General features: G+C 48.1%; 1 protein-coding gene across 5 annotated transcripts; it reads left to right on the top strand.

The window, feature by feature from the left end:
- Positions 1–7,856: 7,856 nt before the first annotated feature.
- LOC123447959 lies at positions 7,857–18,026 on the top strand. Of its 5 annotated transcripts, none has more exons than XM_045124707.1 (8): positions 7,857–8,285; positions 9,463–9,501; positions 15,213–15,277; positions 15,356–15,479; positions 16,479–16,522; positions 16,856–16,947; positions 17,030–17,143; positions 17,422–18,026. In XM_045124707.1, exons 3-8 carry the CDS (start codon positions 15,273–15,275, stop codon positions 17,751–17,753), a joined length of 711 nt encoding a protein of 236 aa, XP_044980642.1. In that variant the 5' UTR covers positions 7,857–8,285; positions 9,463–9,501; positions 15,213–15,272; the 3' UTR covers positions 17,754–18,026. The 5 variants fall into 5 exon arrangements, with proteins under 5 accessions (XP_044980642.1, XP_044980643.1, XP_044980639.1 ...); XM_045124704.1 differs by lacking the exon at positions 7,857–8,285 and adding an exon at positions 8,430–8,678; XM_045124705.1 differs by lacking the exon at positions 7,857–8,285 and adding an exon at positions 8,432–8,678 and having other exon boundaries at positions 17,033–17,143.
- Positions 18,027–20,811: the final 2,785 nt, after the last annotated feature.

The raw sequence follows: 20,811 nt of genomic DNA, 5'->3' as shown, positions 1-20,811 counted from the left end.
GCAGGAAATTGTTCTTGTGGCGCCTGCACCAACTGAAGAGGAAGTTAATGATAATGATCATGAAGCTTCGGATCAGGTTACTACCGAACCGCGAAGGTCCACAAGGGCACGCTCCGCACCAGAGTGGTACGGCAACCCTATGATGGAAATCATGTTGTTAGACAACGGTGAACCTTCGAACTATGAAGAAGCGATGGCGGGCCCGGATTCCAACAAATGGCTTGAAGATATGAAATCCGAGATAGGATCCATGTATGAAAACAAAGTATGGACTCTGGTGGACTTGCCCGGTGACCGGCGATCCATAGAAAATAAATGGATCTTCAAGAAGAAGACTGATGCAAACGGTAATGTGACCGTTTATAAAGCTCGACTTGTCGCAAAGGGTTTTCAACAAATTCAAGGAATTGACTACGAAAATACTTTCTCTCCCGTAGCGAAGCTGAAATCAGTCTGAATCATGTTAGCAATTGCCGCCTTTTATGATTATGAAATTTGGCAAATGGACGTCAAAACAGCATTCCTTAACGGGAACCTTAAGGAAGAGTTGTATATGATGCAACCAGAAGGTTTTGTCGACCCTAAGGGTTTCTAACAAAGTGTGCAAGCTCCAGCGCTCCATCTATGGGCTCGTGCAAGCATCTTGGAGTTGGAACATTCGCTTTAATGAGGTGATTAAAGCGTTTGGGTTCATACAGGTTTATGGAGAAGCCTGTCTGTACAAGAAAGTGAGTGGGAGCTCTGTAGCTTTCCTCATACTGTATGTGGATGACATATTATTGATGGGGAATAATATAGAGATGTTGGAGAGTATAAAGGCCTATTTGAACAAGAGTTTTTCAATGAAGGACCTTGGAGAAGTTGCATACATATTAGGCATCAAGATCTATAGAGATAGATCGAGACGCCTCATAGGTCTTTCGCAAAGTACATACCTTGACAAGATATTGAAGAAGTTCAATATGGAAAACTCAAAGAAAGGGTTCTTGCCAGTTTTGCATGGTATGAGATTGAGTAAGACTCAGTCACCGACCATGACAGCAGATAGAGAGAAGATGAGTACTGTCCCCTACGCTTCAGCCGTAGGCTCTCTAATGTATGCCATGTTGTGTACCAGACCTGATATAAACCTTGCCATAAGTTTGGTAGGGAGGTACCAAAGTGATCCCGGTATGGAACACTGGACAGCGGTCAAGAATATCCTTAAGTACCTGAAGAGGACTAAGGAGATGTTTCTAGTTTATGGAGGTGACGAAGAGCTCGTCGTAAAGGGTTACGTCGACGCTAGCTTTGACACAGATCTGGATGACTCTAAGTCACAGACCGGATACGTATATGTTTTGAATGGTGGGGCAGTGAGCTGGTGCAGCAACAAGCAAGAAGTCGTGGCAGTATCTACATGTGAAGTGGAGTACATAGCTGCTTCAGAAGTGGCTCATGAAGGAATTTGGATGAAGGAGCTCATCACCGACCTTAGAGTGGTTCCAAGCGCGTCGGGTCCGATGACACTCTTATGTGATAACACTGGGGCCATTGCCATTGCCAAGGAGCCCAGGTTTCACCCGAAGACCAAGCACATCAAACGCCGCTACAACTCCATCCAGGACCATGTCCAGAGTGGAGTAATAGAGATTTGTAAAGTACACATGGATCTGAATGTTGCAGACCCGTTGACTAAACCTCTTCCACAAGCAAAACATGATCAACACCAGAATGCTATGGGTGTTCGATACATCACAATGTAACTAGATTATTGACTCTAGTGCAAGTGGGAGACTGTTGGAAATATGCCCTAGAGGCAATAATAAATTGGTTATTATCATATTTCCTTGTTCATGATAATCGTCTATTGTTCATGCTATAATTGTGTTAACAGGAAACAGTAATACATGTGTGAATAAATAGATCACAATGTGTCCCTAGCAAGCCTCTAGTTGGCTAGCTCGTTGATCAATAGATGATCATGGTTTCCTGATCATGGGCATTAGATGTCATTGATAACGGGATCACATCATTGGGAGAATGATGGGATGGACAAGATCCAATCCTAAGCATAGCACTAGATCATATTGTTCGTATGCTAAAGCTTTTCTAATGTCAAGTGTCTTTTCCTTCGACCGTGAGATTGTGCAACTCCCGGATACCGTAGGAGTGCTTTGGGTGTATCAAACGTCACAACGTAACTCGGTGACTATAAAGGTGCACTACGGGTACCTCTGAAAGTGCCTGTTGGGTTCGTACGAATCGAGATCGGGATTTGTCACTCCGCGTGACGGAGAGGTATCTCTGGGCCCACTCGGTAGAACATCATCATGAGCTCAATGTGACTAAGGAGTTAGTCACACGATGACGTGCTACGGAACGAGTAAAGAGACTTACCGGTAACGAGATTGAACAAGGTATAGGTATACCGACGATCGAATCTCGGGCAAGTTCTATACCGACAGACAAAGGGAATTGTATATGGGATTGATTGAATCCTTGACATCGTGGTTCATTCGATGAGATCATCGTGGAGCAAGTGGGAGCCACCATGGATATCCAGACCCCGCTGATGGTTATTGGCCGGAGAGGTGTCTCGGTCATGTGTGCGTGTCTCCCGAACCCGTAGGGTCTACACACTTAAGGTTCGATGACGCTAGGGTTATAGGGAATTGTTATACGAGGTTACCGAAAGTTATTCGGAGTCCCAGATGAGATCCTGGACGTCACGAGGAGCTCCGGAATGGTCCGGAGGTAAAGATTGATATATAGGATGGATGGTTTTGGACACCGGAAATGTTTCGGGCGTCACCGGTAATGTACCGGGACCACCGGGACCACCGGAAATGGTCCCGGGGGTCCACCGGGAGGGGCCACCAGCACCAAGAGGTAGCATGGACCAAAAGAGGGAGGGCAACCAGCCCAAAGTGGGCTGGTGTGCCTCCCACAAGGAGGCCCAAGGCGCAGGAGATGGAGAGGGGAAACCCTAGGCGTTGGTGGGCCTAAGGCCCACCTAGGGGTGCGCCACCCCCTCCCCCTACCCTGGCCGCCACACCTCCCATCTGGGGGGCTGCCGCACCACCTAGGGTGGGAACCCTAGGGGTGGCACCCCCTCCCCTCCTCCTATATATAGTGGGGGTTTTGGGGCTGTTTTGCACACGGTTTTCCATCTCCCTCGGTGCAGCCCTGCCCCCCTTCTTCCTCCTCTCCCACGGTGCTTGGTGAAGCCCTGACGGGAGACCTCGTCTCTCCATCGACACCACGCCGTCGTGCTGCCGGAGATCTTCCCCGACCTCTCCCTCCTCTTTGCTGGATCATGGTGCGGGAGACGTCACCGGGCTGCGCGTGTGTTGAACGCGGAGGTGTCGTGGTTCGGCACTAGATCGGAATCACACCGCGATCTGAATCGTCGCGAGTACGACTCCATCAACCGCGTTCTAGCAACGCTTCCGCGTAGCGATCTTCAAAGGTATGAAGATGCACTCACCCCTCTCTCGTTGCTGGTCTCTCCATAGGAAGATCTGAATATGCATAGGATTATTTTTTTAATTTATGCTACGTTGCCCAACATGGTTCCCACCCATATTCAGCACATGTGGTCCTCCGAGGGCAGGTGGCCCCTCCTGGGGACCCCCGGAACCCTTTCCATGGTCTCGGTACAATACCGATAAACCCTGAAACCTTTCCGATGACTAAAACTGGACTTCCCATATATAAATCTTCACCTCTGGACTATTCCGAAACTCCTCGTGACGTCTGGGATCTCATCCGGGACTCCAAACAACTTTCGGTAATGACATACAATTCCCATTACAACTCTAGCGTCACCGAACCTTAAGTGTGTAGACCCTACGGGTTCGGGAACCATGCAGTCATGACCGAGACACGTCTCCCGTCAATAACCAATAGTGGGATCTGGATACCCATATTGGCTCCCACATGTTCCACGATGATCTCATCAGATGAACCATGATGTCGGGGATTCAATTAATCCCGTATACAATTCCCTTTATCCATCGGTATGTTACTTGCCCGAGATTCGATCGTTGGTATTCCTATACCTTGTTCAATCTCGTTACTGACAAGTCTCTTTACTTGTTCCGTAACATATGATCCCGTGACTAACTCCTCAGTCACATTGAGCTCATTATGATGATGTATTACCGAGTGGGCCCAGAGATACCTCTCCGTCACACGGAGTGACAAATTCCAGTCTCGATTCGTACCAACCCAATAGACATTTTCGGATATACCTGTAGTGGACCTTTATAGTCACCCAGTTACGTTGTGACGTTTGATACACTCAAAGCATTCCCACGGTATCCGAGAGTTGCACAATCTCATGGTCTAAGGAAAAGATACTTGACATTAGAAAAGCTCTAGCAGACGAACTGCACGATCTTGTGCTATGCTTAGGATTGTGTCTTGTCCATCACATCATTCTCCTAATGATGTGATCCTGTTATCAACGACATCCAATGTCCATGGTCAGGAAACCATGATCGTATATTGATCAACGAGCTAGTCAACTAGAAGCTCACTAGGGACATGGTGTGGTCTATGTATTCACACATGTATTACGGTTTCCGGTTAATACAATTACAACGTGAACAATAGACAATTATCACGAACAAGGAAGTATAATAATATCTATTTTATTATTGCCTTTAGGGCATATTTCCAACACTCCACCTATACTAAACAGTTTAAAGTGCGGTACAGGAAACTAGGAGTTCATCAAAATCAGGTTATGCAACGGATATATGAGCTAAATACAACAGTAGCAAATTTATAATGCAAGCATGAGGGAGAAATAAATAGGCGATATAGGAATGATCAAGGGGGTTTGCTTGCCTTGTTGCTCTGCGGCAAAGGGTTGGTTGTCATGACGGTAGTCATACCCAGTAGCAACGTTAGTCTCGGGGTCTACCTGTAAGAAGAGGGGGGAAGAAACAATAAATATAAACACAAATGCAACATTATGCATGACCTGGCAATATGCAGGGCTAGGCAAGCACTAACGCAACATTAAACGTTATAGATGGATCGAGAAAATATCTGATGATATTTCTCGGGTCTCTCGCTACTACCGGACACGCGAAACAGATGAAAAAGTTTCATGTTCGCTATGCTAGGAACGCGTGACAGACGAATGGATAGCGTATTCGGGTTTGTCTTGTTTTTTTATCAACTTTCATGTACAAAGTATTTTCATCTAACTTACGAATTATTTTACATTAATTTTTTAAAGTTTATTAATGTCCAAAAATTTAAAAAGATTATTTTAATTCAATAACCATAATTATGACATCAACATGATGCCATGCTGACATCATCAGTCAACAATCCCGTTGACTGGTTAAAGTGGCCAATGGGCCCCACATGTCATTGACACAAGATTAATTAGGTTTAAAATTAATTAGAACAAATTAATTATGGGTGTGGGACCCACCTGCCATACTCTATTTAATTAATTAATCAACAGAGTAATTAACTAATCTAATCAATCCTTAATTATATATTTAATTAATTTACTAATTTATTAATTAATTATTTCAATTATTTTATTATCGTTTTTATATTCGTTTTTAACAATGTTACTTAGCAAGGGTGGGCTCCTGCTGTCATCCACACACGGGGGGTTAGTGGGGTGGTTAGCTCCCCACTAACCAGATCGAGCCGACCGTGGCAATGGTCAAGAGCGGCGGCAGCAGGCGAGGGGGAGGCCGGAGAGACGCGCTGGGGGGGGACGCGTGGCGGGGTCAGGGCGCACGACGAGCAGGGATGCGGCGGCCGGAGCCGCGGTGGGGCGCGGCCGTGGCCACGGGGACTGGCCAGACGACCAGAGCGGTGGCCGGGCGAGGCCATAGCGTGGCGAGAGGGGTTGGGGCTGGGCGAGCCAGGGCGCGGCGCGGCGGGGGCGAGGCGAGCTGCACAGGGGGGAACGGGGTGGCATGATGGAGTTGGGGGTGGTGGGGAGGCCGAAGACGTGGCGCGACCAGGGGCGAGGGGAGACCGGAGTGGGCGTGGGTGGTGGTCGAAGCTATGGGAGGCGCGCCGGGACATGGGAGAGGAAGAGAGAAGGGGAGGGCCCTCGGGTGGTGCTCACCACCGATGCATGGGTGGCAGAGTCCTGGGTGGTCCGACGGGGTAGGGAAGGAGGCGGCCGGCGGGGATGAAGGGGAGGAGGACCGACGGGGTAGGGGCGACAACATTAGGGTGAGCGCGGGAGGCCCCGATCCGATCTGGATCGAGAGCGGGGAAGGGGGTGAACGAGGCGAGGCGAGTGGGGGGTTGGTGGCTATAAGTGCGGGGGTGGGGGGAGGTGTAGGCGGTTGACATGGGCCGGCGGGGGGGGGGGGGGAGGGGGGTTGGGCCAGCTAGGTCAGGGCGAGTTGAGTCGGGGGGTGCTTTTTTTTAAATTTTATTTTTCTTTTTTTAAAAGTTCATGTTTTAGTTTTATTTTAATTTAGCGAATTTTAATACTTCCAAAAATGTTGATTCCCACAACACAATTACTTATGCATTATTTATCGCATCCCGTACATTTTAGTTTGTATGTTTGGAAACTTTCACCGTTTGACTTGGTTTTGAATTTCGAATTCGCACGAGATTGAATTATGCGAGATTAACAACAGTAACCGTGGTGACGTGACATCATTAGCATGTAATTATCGTGGTTTAATTATAGAGATTAGTGTAGCATAAATACAGGGGGCACAGGAGGGTAGAGGTCATGGGTGGCTGGGGTGCGGGCCACGGGGTGGGTGAGTCGGGGAGAAGAGACGCGAGTGAGGCTTTCCGCATGGTCCGACCTATTTGAAGGAACGTTGAGGTTCAAGGTAAACAGGGAATACGCCATTCCGTGAAATTGGTTGGTTCCGATTCCTTGGGCAGTCTAAACACACGAACTGGTCGGGAGAATGGAACCGATCCGCGTTGTTCCGCTTCGTGACTAAAACCAAACACATCCCCTAATAACGGGTAATGCACATAGAAAAGTTGGATGGAACCGGTAGGGATGACAATGGGTACCCATTATCCACGTACCCTGTGGGTAAAAACCCAATTAGGGTAAGGATATGGGACAAAAAGTCACCCATGGGTATATAAATAGGAAAACCTAAAACCCATCTGGTAGAGCGGGTATGGGTATGGGATCTTATAACCCATACCCATATACCTGTGTACCCATATAAAATCTATGTAAACTTAAAATTATCTCTACAATCTACACGATGTCAACAATTTATGAATTGAAAGTGTATGCCTATGTGTTGTTGTTTATGACTATATGATGTTGTTTTATAAGTATGCGTTGTAGTTATAATCTATCTTTGTAAACTATATGATATAATGCAGTTTATAACAATAAGTTTTTTAAATTGATGTTTTGAAAATATGGGTAATTTTACCCGTAGGTACCCGTCTACCTTGTCGGGTAATGGGTATGGAAAAAATTATATCCATTAACGGATATGGATAAGGGTGATGGATAATATCAGATGAGGCGGGTAACGGTATGAAAAGGCTCCACCCGTACCCATACCCTGCGGGTGCCATCCCTAGAAACCGGACCTTGATGAAACCTATGGAGTAGCAGCAGTACTAGAACATCATGCAAAATCAAATTTCCACTTGTTTTATCTTTTCCTTGACAGCCGTGCATCATCCAACACCTCTCGCGGAAATTTACAGCTATAGCCTCAGAATTAATAAAATCAACCTGCACTTCAAAGTCATCAAACGTAGGTCGGGAATGCAATTTTCTCAGCATATTTGGATGCGTATGCGATGTCCCCTCCCCTACTACAAAACCCAACCCACCCTCCGACGTGGTTGCCCTCCCCCCCCTCCCCGCCGCCGCCGCGGTAGCCGTCCTCACCCCTAAATAAAAATCCCACCTTTAGCAGCGCCGCCGCCTGACAAGATGGCTGCGTCTCCCGCTCGTTGGCCATGCTTGTGTCCAGGCGGGGTACGGTACCTCCCTACGAGGTGCGTGGATCCAGCGCCAAGTTGCCTGATCCAGGCCTGGGCGCGCCCCGTCGTCGGCCATGCCTGCGAGGTCTCCCGGCGAGGCGCCTGCTTCCAGGCCGGGCCCAGGCAGCGAGGTGCCTCCTGGCGGGGTGCCTGATCCAGGCCTGGCGCGGCCAGCGAGGTCTCCCAGCTAAGTGCCGCCGTTGAGATGGCGGCAGCACTAGCTGATCCAACGATCCCTAGCGCCTCCCGCAGCTCTGGAACCGCTGGCCCGGAGAAGGGCGGCGGCTGCCAGAATTGCTGATCCGGCCAGGGCGGCGCTTCAGGTTAGTTCCCAGCCCAATTTCTCGGTTCTTCACCCCCCCCGGGATTTCTCGATTCTTTCTGCCAATTTTTTTTATTTTTAAAAAAGGCCCAAACCGCTCTCTTCTTTCTTCGTCTTTCCCTGTCCAATCTTGGCCCATTCCCTCCATATCAAAGTCCAAAAGCCCAGTTCATCAATTTCGAAACGTGAAACAGCTACCCGGCAGATTTCGAACGAACCTCCCTTCTCTTCGCCTAGCTGTACCTCGCAAGGAACTTTCTCACCGCCCACTATATAAGAGAAGTACCCTGCTCATTTGTTTCATATAAGCATTTCCGTCCGTCCTCGTCCCCCAAACCCTAACCCTATTCGACACGCTTCCTCCCCATCAGATCGGTGAACGGCAACAATGTCGGTACGAGTTTTTCCGTCTCGTTTCTTCTAGTTCCTGAGGGCAGCTTGATGGGGATCGGAGGTGCTCGCCCGGACAAAACCCTGGGTGCCGTCGGGGATTTTCGAGATTCCTGAGCCCCTTGCGTTTTTCTGTGTTAAATCGCTGACCTCCATGCAAAGTTGGATCCCTCTTATTTTGGGGTTTAAACGCTGAACATTCTGCTAGATCGTCGGGGACGTAGCATTTTGTTCGGATTCTGCATCGGGTTCCTGAGCCCGGACAAAACCCTCGGTGCTGTCGGGGTTTTTCGAGATTCCTGAGCCCCTTGCGTTTTTCTGTGTTTAATTGCTGACCTCCAGGCAAAGTTGGATCCCTCTTATTTTGGGGTTTAAACGCTGAACATTCTGCTAGATCGTCGGGATGTAGCATTTTGTTCGGATTCTGCACCGATTATAACATGCATATCCCAAATATTCCGAGTATTTTAATCAAATGTTGCCATTAAGGCAAGGAATTTAGCCACTGTAGTTGTTTAAATTCTCTGAAGCTAGGTCGATCATGTTATCTGTGGAACTTCCGGCAACAGCTGGGTCGATTTTTGTTTGTTAACTTTGGTCTGTGCACACAAACCTAGATGTACTGCAGGATTTGTTAGGTATTATTAAATGATGCAAGTTATGCACTGCTCTGTTGAGTTGAGTTTTGCTGCAATAATGTCAAATCTTCCTGCTCCTTGTTTGCTGAGTTCATATTCCAGCAAAAATAGATAGTTACTAACTTCTATTCTGAATTTCTCGTTACACAGGAAAACACCCCATCCCCTGCCGCAGTTATTAACCCTGAGGTGAGGGTTATACTTTTGCCTGGTGGTGATTATTCACTTGATTTTATCTTAGTTGTTGTTAATAAAGTTGGAGAGTGAATTGCTTGTATATTCCACACTCATACAATTACAGCTGATGTACATATATAGGGCGAACCCCCTGAGGGTTAGGCACGCAGGCCAGGTTCGGTTAGAGATCCATAAATCTAGCAGTCAAGGGTAGACTAAGTATTACATGACTAACACCCCCCCTCAGCTGGAACGCCGTTTGGCAGGACGTTCAAGCTGGATCGGAAATCACGAAAAACCGATGATGGAAGACCCTTGGTGAACACATCTGCAAACTGAGAGCTGGATGGGACCTGAAGAACGCGTGCCTCACCGAGAGCAACCCGGTCGCGGACGAAGTGCAGGTCAATTTCGATATGCTTGGTGCGTTGATGCTGCACCGGATTGCAGGACATGTACGAGGCGCTGATGTTGTCGCAATAGATGACGGTGGCGCGTCGAGGAGGATGACGAAGTTCATGGAGGAGTTGTCGTAGCCAGCATGATTCGGCGACGCAATTAGCAAGGCCGCGGTATTCTGCCTTTGCGCTGGAGCGAGACACGGTGGGTTGGCGTTTGGAGGACCAGGAGATCAGGCTGTCGCCAAGGAAGACGCAGAAACCGGAGGTTGATTTCCGTGTGTCTGGGCACCCAGCCCACTCTGCGTCAGTATACGCAAGGAGATCGAGCGATGAGGACTTGAAGAGCTGGAGGCCGTAGTGAGAGGTGCCACGCAAGTAACGCAGGACCCGATTCACCAGCTGCATATGGAAGTCTCGTGGCTGATGCATGAACATGCAGATTTGTTGGACGGCGTAGGAGATGTCGGGTCGAGTGAGGGTTAGGTATTGGAGGGCGCCGGCGATGCTGCGGTATGTGGTGGGGTTTGGAAGTAGATGGCCGGCGTCGGCGGACAGTTTTGCAGTGCTGTCTATTGGTGTGGGCACAATGTTGCAATTTAGCATGTCAGCGCGATCCAGAATTTCAAGTGTGTATTGTTGTTGGCTCAAGAACAGGCCGGAGGCATTTGGTGTAACATTGATCCCGAGAAAGTGGTGTAATTCGCCCATGTCGGTCATGGCGAATTCGGCTTTGAGAGAGTTGATTATGTGAGCTAGGGTGGAGGTGGTGCTTGCGGTGAGTATGATGTCGTCCACATATATGAGAGGGTATGCGATGGAGGAGCCAGTGGATAGTATAAATAGGGAGGAATCGCTCTTGGAAGCATGAAAGCCAAGCGAGAGGAGGAAGGAGGTGAACCGCAAGAACCAAGTTTGAGGTGCCTGTTTGAGACCGTAGAGAGACTTACGGAGGAGAAGCGCTGATGAAGACCGATGGTTGAGAGCAGTACACTGTCTCCTTGAGATCGCCGTGGAGGAAGGTGTTCTTTACATCGAGCTGGTGAATTGGCCATGAGCAGGATGTTGCGATGCTCAAAACAACGCGAATGGTAGCCGGTTTCACCACTTGACTGAATGTCTCGTCGTAGTCGATGCCCTCCTTCTGAGTGAACCCGTGAACAACCAACGGGCCTTGTAGCGAGTGAATGAGCCGTTGGAGTTGAACTTATGGCGAAAAATCCATTTGCCTGTGACCACGTTGACACCTGCAGGTTTAGGAACCAAAGACCACGTCGAATTCTGAATTAAAGCAGTAAATTCATCACGCATCGCTTGGAGCCAGTTCGGGTCTTTGAGAGCAGAGCGGTAGGAAGGTGGGATGGGGGAAGGATGCGCCGGGTGTTTAGCGGTGAGGAAGAGTCGCTTGGGTTGGCAAAACCCGGATTTGGCGTGGGTACGCATCGTATGAGAATTAAGTGGAGGGGCTGTTGGTATCGCATGTGGCGGTAGATGCGGATGTGTGGTAGTGGCGTCGGAGCTTGTGGAGGATGACGTGCGATCCAAGGAGGAGGCGCTAGTGGAGCCGGCAGAGGCAGGTGTAGGTGAGCCAGGAGAGGCGGGTGCGGAAATCGGTGGCGAGTGGGCCGGAGAGATGGGCGGGAAAGGCTCGGTCGACGAGGTGGATCCTGCCGCAGCGGACGGGTTGGTGGGAGAACGACGCGGGGTAGTGGGTCCCGGGCTGTCGGCGGAGTGCGCGGTGGGGATTGGCGCAGGGCTGCATGGCGCGGGATCCGGGGAGATTCGATGGGGCCGGCAATGACTAGCTACGAGGTAGGTAGGATTTGGCGAGGATTTTCTGTGGCTATGAGGGGAGCCGGGGCTGATGGTGTGGCTGGCACATAGGGAAATATTTGCTCGTCGAAAATAACGTGCCGCGAGACAATGACCCGTCTGGTGGAGAGGTCATAGCACCGGTATCCCTTGTGCTCTAGTGGGTACCCAAGGAAGACGCAACGGGAGGAGCGAGGAGCCAATTTATGGGCGGTCGTGACGTATAAGTTGGGGAAGCACAGACAACCAAACACGCGTAGATGGTCATATGTGGGGTGTAAACCATGGAGAAGGAAGTATGGTGTGAGATCCTGAATGACGCTGGAGGGGCGTCTGTTGAGAAGGTAGGTGGCGGTGTGTAGCGCTTCTACCCAAAAGGGAGGGGTGAGGTTTGCTTGAAAGATGAGTGTCCGAACGACGTCGTTGGTAGTGCGAATGAGTCTCTCGGCTTTGCCATTTTGCGGTGATGTGTGAGGACAGGAGAAGCGGTAGTAGATGCTGTTGGTGGGGAAGAAGGAGCGTAGGGCATTGTTGACAAACTTGCCGCCATTGTCACATTGAAGGGTTTTGATGATGACATTGTATTGTGTTTTTACATGGGTGAAGAAGCGGAGGAGAGTGGAAGAGGTGTCGGATTTCTTACGTAGTGGAAAAGACCAGGAGAAGTGGGAGAAATCGTTGAGGACGACCAGGTAATATTCATAGCCCAAGAAGCTGGCAACAGGGGAGGTCCACAGATCACTTTGAATCAAATCAAAGGGCGCATAAGAACGAGTAGTAGAAGTATTAAACGGCAAACGTTGCTGGTACCCTAATTGACAGGCAGTACATGGGCCAGTGTATGGCTTATTACAGGGAATATGAAAATCTTGGGAAATTGATGCGAGGGAACGAGCGCCGGGGTGGCCGAGGCGACGATGCCAGACGTCACCGTTGGTCACGGTGGTGGAGAGGGCGGTGCTCCGTCGCGTGCTCTTGCCAAAGAAGGGGTAGAGGTCGCCGGAGCTAGCGGAGATAAGGATTACTTTCCGTGTGCGAAGATCCTTCAAAACAAAACCAAATGGGTAAAACTCGATGGAACAAGAGTTATCTTTGGTGAATTGACGCACGAAAATAACGCTAGTGGTGATGTGGGGGGAGAAGAGTATGTTGTGTAGTTGAAAATTGTGGGGATGCAGAGTGGAGGAGCCGGTTGCATGGATGGGGAGATGCTGACCATTACCGACGACGATGCTAGATGAACTGTGCTTTAATGGAGAAGACGAGTAGTCGAGGTTACCAGGGTTGCCGGTGACGTGGTTGGAGGCGCCGCTGTCCAGGTACCAGTCCGAGGTGTTGCCGTTGTTGGGAGGGACTTGGTTGCTGTACGCGGCATGGAGCATCGTGAGGTGATCGCACGAGGGCTGCGGGTAGGACGGCGTGGTGGGGTAGGGCGCAGCCTGCATGGGGTAGGCCTGGGCATGGGATCCCGGGCGAGGGCCGAGAAAGCCGGCGGCGTTGGGTGGGATCCAGCCGGGGCGTGGCGGAGGAAGGGCCATGCCGTAGGGAGCGAAGAATCCCATGAACGGGTTGTACGCCTGGGTGTTGGAGGAGTTGTGGCGGCCGCCCGAGTCGCCGCGTCCACGGCCATGGCCACGACCGCGTCCACGGCCGCGATCGCCGGTGTCACCAGAGCGGGAGTTGAAGCCGCGGCCAGCGGGTAGGCCGTTGGGGCGGTCTTGGGGGTGATCCACCCGATCACCCGAGCGAGGGGTGCCGGAGGGCGGGCCGCCGCTGTGGACGGCGAGAATGGTGGCACTGGCCTCCGATGTGCGCTGGGCGAGGTTTTCCTCGGCGAGTTTGAGGCGGGAGAAGACGGCCTCAAACGGTGGCAGAGGGACCGTGTCGCCCAGAACGACGCGGATGGTGTCGAGGCGTGGATCGATGCCGTGAAGAAACTGGGTGGTGAGGTCCAGAAGACGGCCTCAAACGGTGGCAGAGGGACCGTGTCGCCCAGAACGACGCGGATGGTGTCGAGGCGTGGATCGATGTCGTGAAGAAACTGGGTGGTGAGGTCCACCTCGGAGACGGCGTGGTCGATGTCGGCAAGATCGGCGGTGAGCAGCTTCATGCGGCGGGCGTACTCGTCGACGGAGAGGTCGCCTTGCTTGAGGTTCCGATACTGACGATTCAGCATCATGTAACGAGCCGCGCGATTAGCGAGAAAGTAGTCGCGGATGCGGATCCAGAGATCATAGGTGGTGGTGGTGCCAATCACGTGATCGACGATCTGATCGGCGAGGGTGGCGTACATGGCAAGAGCGACATGGGCGTCGAGTTCAAGGTATTGAGGATCGGCGTTGGGTGGTGGTGGATGATTGATGAGATAGGAGACGCCGTAGCGGACCAGGATCATGAGGAAGAAGGACTTCCATTTGTGGTAGTTGTGTTCAGCAGGGTTGAGAAGGAATTTGATGTGGCCCGTGAGGTTGTCGTTGAAGATGGGGTGCCGGGCGGCGGGAGCCGACGGTGGTGGCGGGGGTGGAGCGGAAGAGAAGACGGGGGCAAACTGGGTTGTGGGCGCGGAGCTGCTGAAGACGAGAGGCGGGGTTGCGGCCGCGCTGGAGGTGGCCGAGGCAGTGTCCGGGGAGAGCAGGGAGGCCGACGGAGAGGAGGAGTGCGCCGCGCTAGAGGTGGCGGAGGATGTGTCGTCGACCATGGTGAGAACCAGGACGTCTGATACCAAGTTGGAGAGTGAATTGCTTGTATATTCCACACTCATACAATTACAGCTGATGTACATATATAGGGCAAACCCCCTGAGGGTTAGGCACGCAGGCCAGGTTCGGTTAGAGATCCATAAATCTAGCAGTCAAGGGTAGACTAAGTATTACATGACTAACAAATAAAGTGCTGATGCTAATTAATGTTATGATGTTTATTATGTTGTCATTGTGTTTTCACTCCTTAACTGGCAAATCCATTGCAGATAAGATCTCATCTGTTCATGTTGCTTCTAGGTTTTTTATTGTTTCATCTTTGTTGATGCTTGATGGTCTCATATTGAAAATATTCCTGGCCACCATGTTTATATATTGCATCACAGTGCTTGCCTTTGTGGTTTTGCATCTGAGAGAAAACTTTAGGTTTCAGATCTCATACTTTCTGCTATTTGTTCTTTTCATGTTTGCACCTATCTCATATTCTTTGGACTGTAGAATCAGCGGTTAGGTTAGTAGTACAAGTATAACATTCTGAATATACCCTATGTATAGGGTGCATGAATATACCGTGTAAACAAATCACACCCCCATTTCAACTTTGATTCCACCCAGCCGGCACCATTAATAGATTGCATTACCAGTATGTATAGGGTAGCTGGTCTTTTTATACTTGTAAATTGTAATAAAGTCCTTACTTTCTCATTTCCGACCTAATATGTCCAGATTTCTTTAGGTTACAATTCTTATCATACATGTTTTGTTAGCTGCTCCTTTTGGAGAGATCATACTTTGATTTGCATTTATTCTGCAGGTACCCTGTGATAACACGGTTGTTCTCGTAGCTGCTGTTGGGGAATCTTCTACTTCTGATATGACGTGGGTTTACTCATCTTAGATATACCATCTCTTTATTTTCAAGACGTTAATGTTACTTCCTGCCTTCTATTGGTACAGTTCTGTGCAAAACATTGAAACGCTGTTCCAAGTCGGGGATGGTCGCTGGACCAAAGATAAAGTGGCCCAGGCACTAGGGGCTGCCAATAATAGCCCGAACAGAGCAGCTACATTGTTATCCTCTGTAAGTTGTTAATTTACTTCAATTATTGCTAGATAATAAACTAATTTGATAGTTTACTTATACAAGTCAGCGGTGTTTAGTTTTAAAGTTAAATTTGTTGATTTATTGATTTGATTTCATGTTGATAGTATAGTGAGAATGACTCCTGAGTAATATTAATTTTGACTGATTTTTGTCAAATTTGCCATGGAAACCTCTATTCTTTCATGTATTTCAAACACACTTCAAACTTCAAAGGGCAAAGTTTCTGTAAGTTTTGATGCTAGAGAAACTCACAGCGTCATCTGCATGGTGAGCTACATTCTTTCATCTTGATATGAAAGAACTTGTGGTATGCGTTAGATATTTGTAACTTTATAAGTAAGACCCCATGTTTTGTTTAATATCTAGTGCCGGAACACAAGTTATAAAATTCAGAAGAATCAAATTTTAATTCAAAACAATAATTAGTTACATGGTTATACATTGTTTAATATGCAAGAACACAAACTATAACTCTTCGTTTTGCATATTTTTCTTGTGAGATCTATGTTTTACATATTCTCCAATAAAATTCTGATATATTGTATGCTTCATCAGTTCAGTACTGTTGGTCATTTAGGTATATACCCTGCTAGAAATGTATAACGTTTTAGAATGTCTAGTAGTTTTCTGCCCATTCCTCTATTATATCACAAAGGCATAACTAGGCAAGGCGTTGGGAGGCCGCCTCACTGCCTAAGTGATGTTGCATAAGGCAACGTGGACGCACCTTAGAGAGTTCTAAGTAGCAAATAGAGTATAATTTGGTTGGTAGGCAGAACGTGTTATATTTATGAACAGATTATCTGTTGAGTTATCGTGTAGACGTCTTGATATCTGCTCCCTTTTTTTGTCATAAAGTTGTTATTTTCTATTTTCCCATGTCAAATGTATGCTCAAGTTTTAATTAAGGTTACAATGCTTCTGTATTATATTTTGGTGAGATCATACTTGACTTGACTTGAATTTATTCTGCAGGCTCCTGGTCAGGCGAATGTTCCAAAGATAGCTTCTTTAATCATGTGAGTTTACTCATCTTGGGAAATTAATCAACCTAAGATGCATTCAGTTGTATTTGCTATTTTCTTATATATAAGATGCATTCTGCTGCTTTGCCATGGTGATTGGCATGGTAGTTCTCATATTTTTCAACAGCTATTGTAGCATTACTTTTATAATATTTTTTATTGTATAATGTTTATGTTGCTAGTGTTTGTTACCAGCTAAATAATCTTATCTCTGAATTTTCTAAATTAGTGATATGTCACTGCCTTCTATACTGCCCTCTCTTGATTTACTTCTTCAAGACGTTAATATTACCTCCAGAACACCTTTGACACCTTCTATTTTTACAGATCTGAATCAAAAGTGCCAGAGGCTCCAGACTTTCCGGGCCCAAGCAGTCTTTCAAGTCCAGAACAACCCATTCTAAAGAAACAGAAGAAAGGTACATATTGAACAACACTGAAGCCAATAATAAGAACTAGACTTAATCAATTTTTACAACAATGAACCACCTAATCTTTCAGTAGCTAAATCAACAGGTGTGCAAATCCCGTCAACTGCCCTACTAGCCTCATCAGACGTGAGTGATTCAAGCAGCCCAAGTTCAAAGCAGGTTGATGGAAAGAAACCTAAAAAAGGTACACACTGAACCCAATTATAAGAACTAGATTTCTAAGCAATTTTTACAACAGTCAAACACCTAGTCTTGCAGTAGCTAAATCAGCAGGCATGCAAATCCCCTCAACTGCGTTAATAGCAATAGACAGCTAGAATACATTTGTCCCACCTGCAATTTACTTCAAAACTGAATCTATGGATCTTCATTTTAGTACGTTTATATTGCTCTGGCTTGCTGCTTATCTTCAATTTTATGAATCTGTTTCAATAGCTTGATCCTCTTGAAATATCATCGCAGTTAACACATGTGCAAGGTGTAGAAGACAGAAGCAAGGTTGCAAGGACTGTGTCTTTGCTGATGTCTTCACGACAGAGACGCAATCAGATTATGACAAGGCATCTGAACTATTTGGAATCAAAAGCATGCAAAATCGCCTGTCCCTCGTCCAACCCCAGGATAGGCTACAGGTTCGTGAGGCCATCATGTGGAGAGTGGCAGCTTGGGCTAATGACCCCCTCCATGGCCCCTTGGGTCGCTTCAGGAACTTGGAGAGGGAGGCTGCAGCAGCTGCAGCATCAGCAGCAGCAGCAAGATTAGCTGCTCGTTCCTTGTTAACAAGTTCATACTAAATCTCAAGAGGGAGGCTGCAGACTTGAGGCAACTGCTGCAGCAGCTGCAGCATCAGCAGCAGCAGCAAGATTAGCTGCTTGTTCCTTTTTAACAACTAAGAAGCACTCGACTATAGTACTTTGCCATTTGCTACTTGTTCATATTAAATCTCAATTAGCAAAAAAGTGATAATTTCAAATATTCGGTTATAGATGACCCTTGTTAATGTTGCCTTGTTACAGTTTCTGGGAGTGCTGATGCTCAAGGGAGCAAAGTCTCAGCCTTTTGTGCCATATCTTGTCGATTTGTGGCTTTCAGTAGTAGCCGGAGCCTTTAGTTTTTTTTTTTTTTTGAAACGGAGGCATATACGCCTCATCAATTAAATAAGGGGGATAGAGTTTAGTGTTTTACAACACATGCACACATTCGTCCTGACAATTACTCCCTCCGTTCCTAAATATAGGTCTTTTTAGAGATTATACTAATGGACTACATAAGAAGCAAAATGAATGAATCTACGTTCTAAAATATGTCTATGTACATCCGTATGTAGTCTTCTAGTAAAATCTCTAAAACTACTTATATTTAGGAACGGAGGGAATACTCGTTTGAGAAAAATTTCTCTAGAAATTTTTCCTAATTTTTTTGCATCCGCGGATATCCACAACTTGGCCTTTTCAATAACTAAGGAAAGCAGGGTGGTCGGTGGCAAGCTCTTGTGGTGGAACATCCTTGTATTCCTTTCGTTTCAAATGGTCCACGAAACAAGCATGGTGAAGAAGGCCATCGCTTGCCGGTTGGGGTTGCGATTGTCGGTTCTTCTATCCCACCACTCATAGATTGTCTCGTCCAAGAGCCTCCCATCACTCATAGTCCAAGAGCCATACGGAGGCTTTTCAATGATAAACTTCCAAAGTTTGATCTTAAAGAATAGGTGGGTGCCTGTCCCTTGCTCCCTATTGCAAAACTTTTAGATTTAGTTTTGATGAAACTTCCAAAGTTTGATCTTAAAGAATAGGTGGGTGCCTGTCCCTTGCTCCCTATTGCAAAACTTTTAGATTTAGTTTTGGTCGCACCCAGTCGTAAGAGTTGTGGCATTCAATCCCGAGAACTGTTTTCTCTTTTTTTTTCCTAGTCAAGCACTGTGTTCTTTCCTTTGCAGTAAGCCTGTGTGCCTTTTGCCACTGAGCATAGGTTGTGGCGGTGAGGTTTGATAACATAATTTAATTCTCCAGCTATCTTCGATATGGTGATAGAGCTGTGTTGGAAAGGTTGAATTTCAGCAATTATTAAATTTCTTAAGCAGGTTGCATGGGATCAACTAGGAGTTGTAATGTCCCTAATGCTCACCAGCAGGTTCTGAGACGCAATACAGGGTATACTGCTCTCCCTCAGGACAAGGATCAAGACTTCATGTCTAGAGATAATTCATCCCTGGTGATGAAGAACAGCGACACATCTGCTTTTGTTTTTTGAGGGAACCTTGACTTTATTCATCAATTGAAATGGATACAGTTTATTGTCTGGGGATTCTGTCAGCCAAGTTTGACGACCACAGTTTATAGTTAAAAGCTCTGAGCCAACACATCAGCATGGTTTTTTGATCTCTCGAATAATACTCCGTAGCTCGCCGAGGTTCCAAAGTTTAGAGCTTTGACAGCTTATAGACAATCTGAGGCCACCACTATATTCTGGATGTCTAGATCAGCAGCAAGTGCTGGTGCCTCCCTGCAAGCAATAGCTATCCCGGGTGCAGCAAGGGCAGACGCGCCAACATATAAACAATATTCAGCCCTACAAATGGTTACAGCTGTTCCTCCCCGTTCAACGTTTGCAACAGCGGCATATACATTCACTTTCATGTGTCCAGTAGGTGATGTAATCCAACTGGGAGCAGGTACCGTAGCGTTCCTAGCCTGATGATATTGTAGGCGACTTTGTGCGATGGCTGCTACTTATCCAGGGAAAACCCTATTCGCCGCATCTTGCGGGGAATATACGAGGCACCACACACCCTCACGAGAAGACTTAGGCTGGCCCAGTTTCGGTTATCATCGGTTTCGGAAACCAGGTCCCTGAACCGGTTTCTTGGTTTTTTGCTTTTTTTTCGTTGTTCTGTTTCTGTTTTTTTTTTCATTTCTTCTTTTCTTTTTCTTTTTAAGCGTAAGGCGGATCAATTTGATTCGTGCTTCACAAGCAAGCAGATGGCTAGCGTGGAGGAAGACGTGCCGGCTACTCAAGCTGGCTCTCAGCCGCAACGAACCGACAAAAACAACTCGCAGCCCAAGCTCACCTTTGAGCAAATGCTCGACGTGCCATGCAAGATGCATACTCGAGCAAAGCCAGCCACTCATGCCCTCCGACAATGTAACTTTGCAAAGCGACTGTCGCGAGGAGATGGCCTGCCGGCTCCCCCAGGTGCAGCTGCTGTGCCTCGTGCTCCGGCTCCTGGGCCGGCTCCGGCTCCACCACCGCCGTCTCACAACGACGACCGTCTCCACGACGATTACGCTCGTCAAGACGGAGCTTACGTCGTCTTCACCAGCGAGGGTGATGACAAGCACAACCAGCGACAACGTCGGCGTGAGGTGAACGCCACGGCCCCCCCGGTTCCCCAATTCATGCATTGGTATGAAAATCCAATTACGTGGAGCCGGGCTGACCATCCTGCGGTGAGGCCAAATCCTGGCTCATACGCGCTCGTCCTCGACCCCACTTTCGCCTCCAAGAGGCTCACCTGCCGGTTCTCCCAGGTGTTGGTCGACGGCGGCAGCAGCATAAACATCCTCTACCGCGACACCTTACTCAAGCTTGGGCTAAAGGAGAAGGACCTCCGGCCGACCAACACTGTCTTCCACGGCATTGTGCCGGGACAGTCCTGCTCGTCGATCGGCAAAATCCAGCTGGACGTCCTTTTCAGTGACAAGGCGCACTTCCGCCAAGAGTCAATATGGTTCAAGGTGGTGGATCTCAACAGCCCGTATCATACGCTGTTGGGCAGGCCGTCTCTGGCTAAATTCATGGCCATCCCCCACTACGCCTACCTCAAGATGAAGATGCCGGGTCTAAAGGGCATCA

This window comes from Hordeum vulgare, chromosome 4H (genome assembly GCF_904849725.1).
Source record: "Hordeum vulgare subsp. vulgare chromosome 4H, MorexV3_pseudomolecules_assembly, whole genome shotgun sequence".
Taxonomy (NCBI): Eukaryota; Viridiplantae; Streptophyta; class Magnoliopsida; order Poales; family Poaceae; genus Hordeum; species Hordeum vulgare.
Note: the sequence above shows the minus strand (reverse complement) of the source record. Positions and strands in the feature narration are given on the sequence as shown.

What these genes read in the sequence shown, in the direction of transcription:
- LOC123447959 (XM_045124704.1), top strand. An exon ending in TCTTCTACTTCTGATATGAC is followed by an intron (nt 15,278 to 15,355) that starts GTGGGTTTACTC and finishes CTATTGGTACAG; the next exon opens with TTCTGTGCAAAACATTGAAA. An exon ending in TGGAAAGAAACCTAAAAAAG is followed by an intron (nt 17,144 to 17,421) that starts GTACACACTGAA and finishes ATATCATCGCAG; the next exon opens with TTAACACATGTGCAAGGTGT.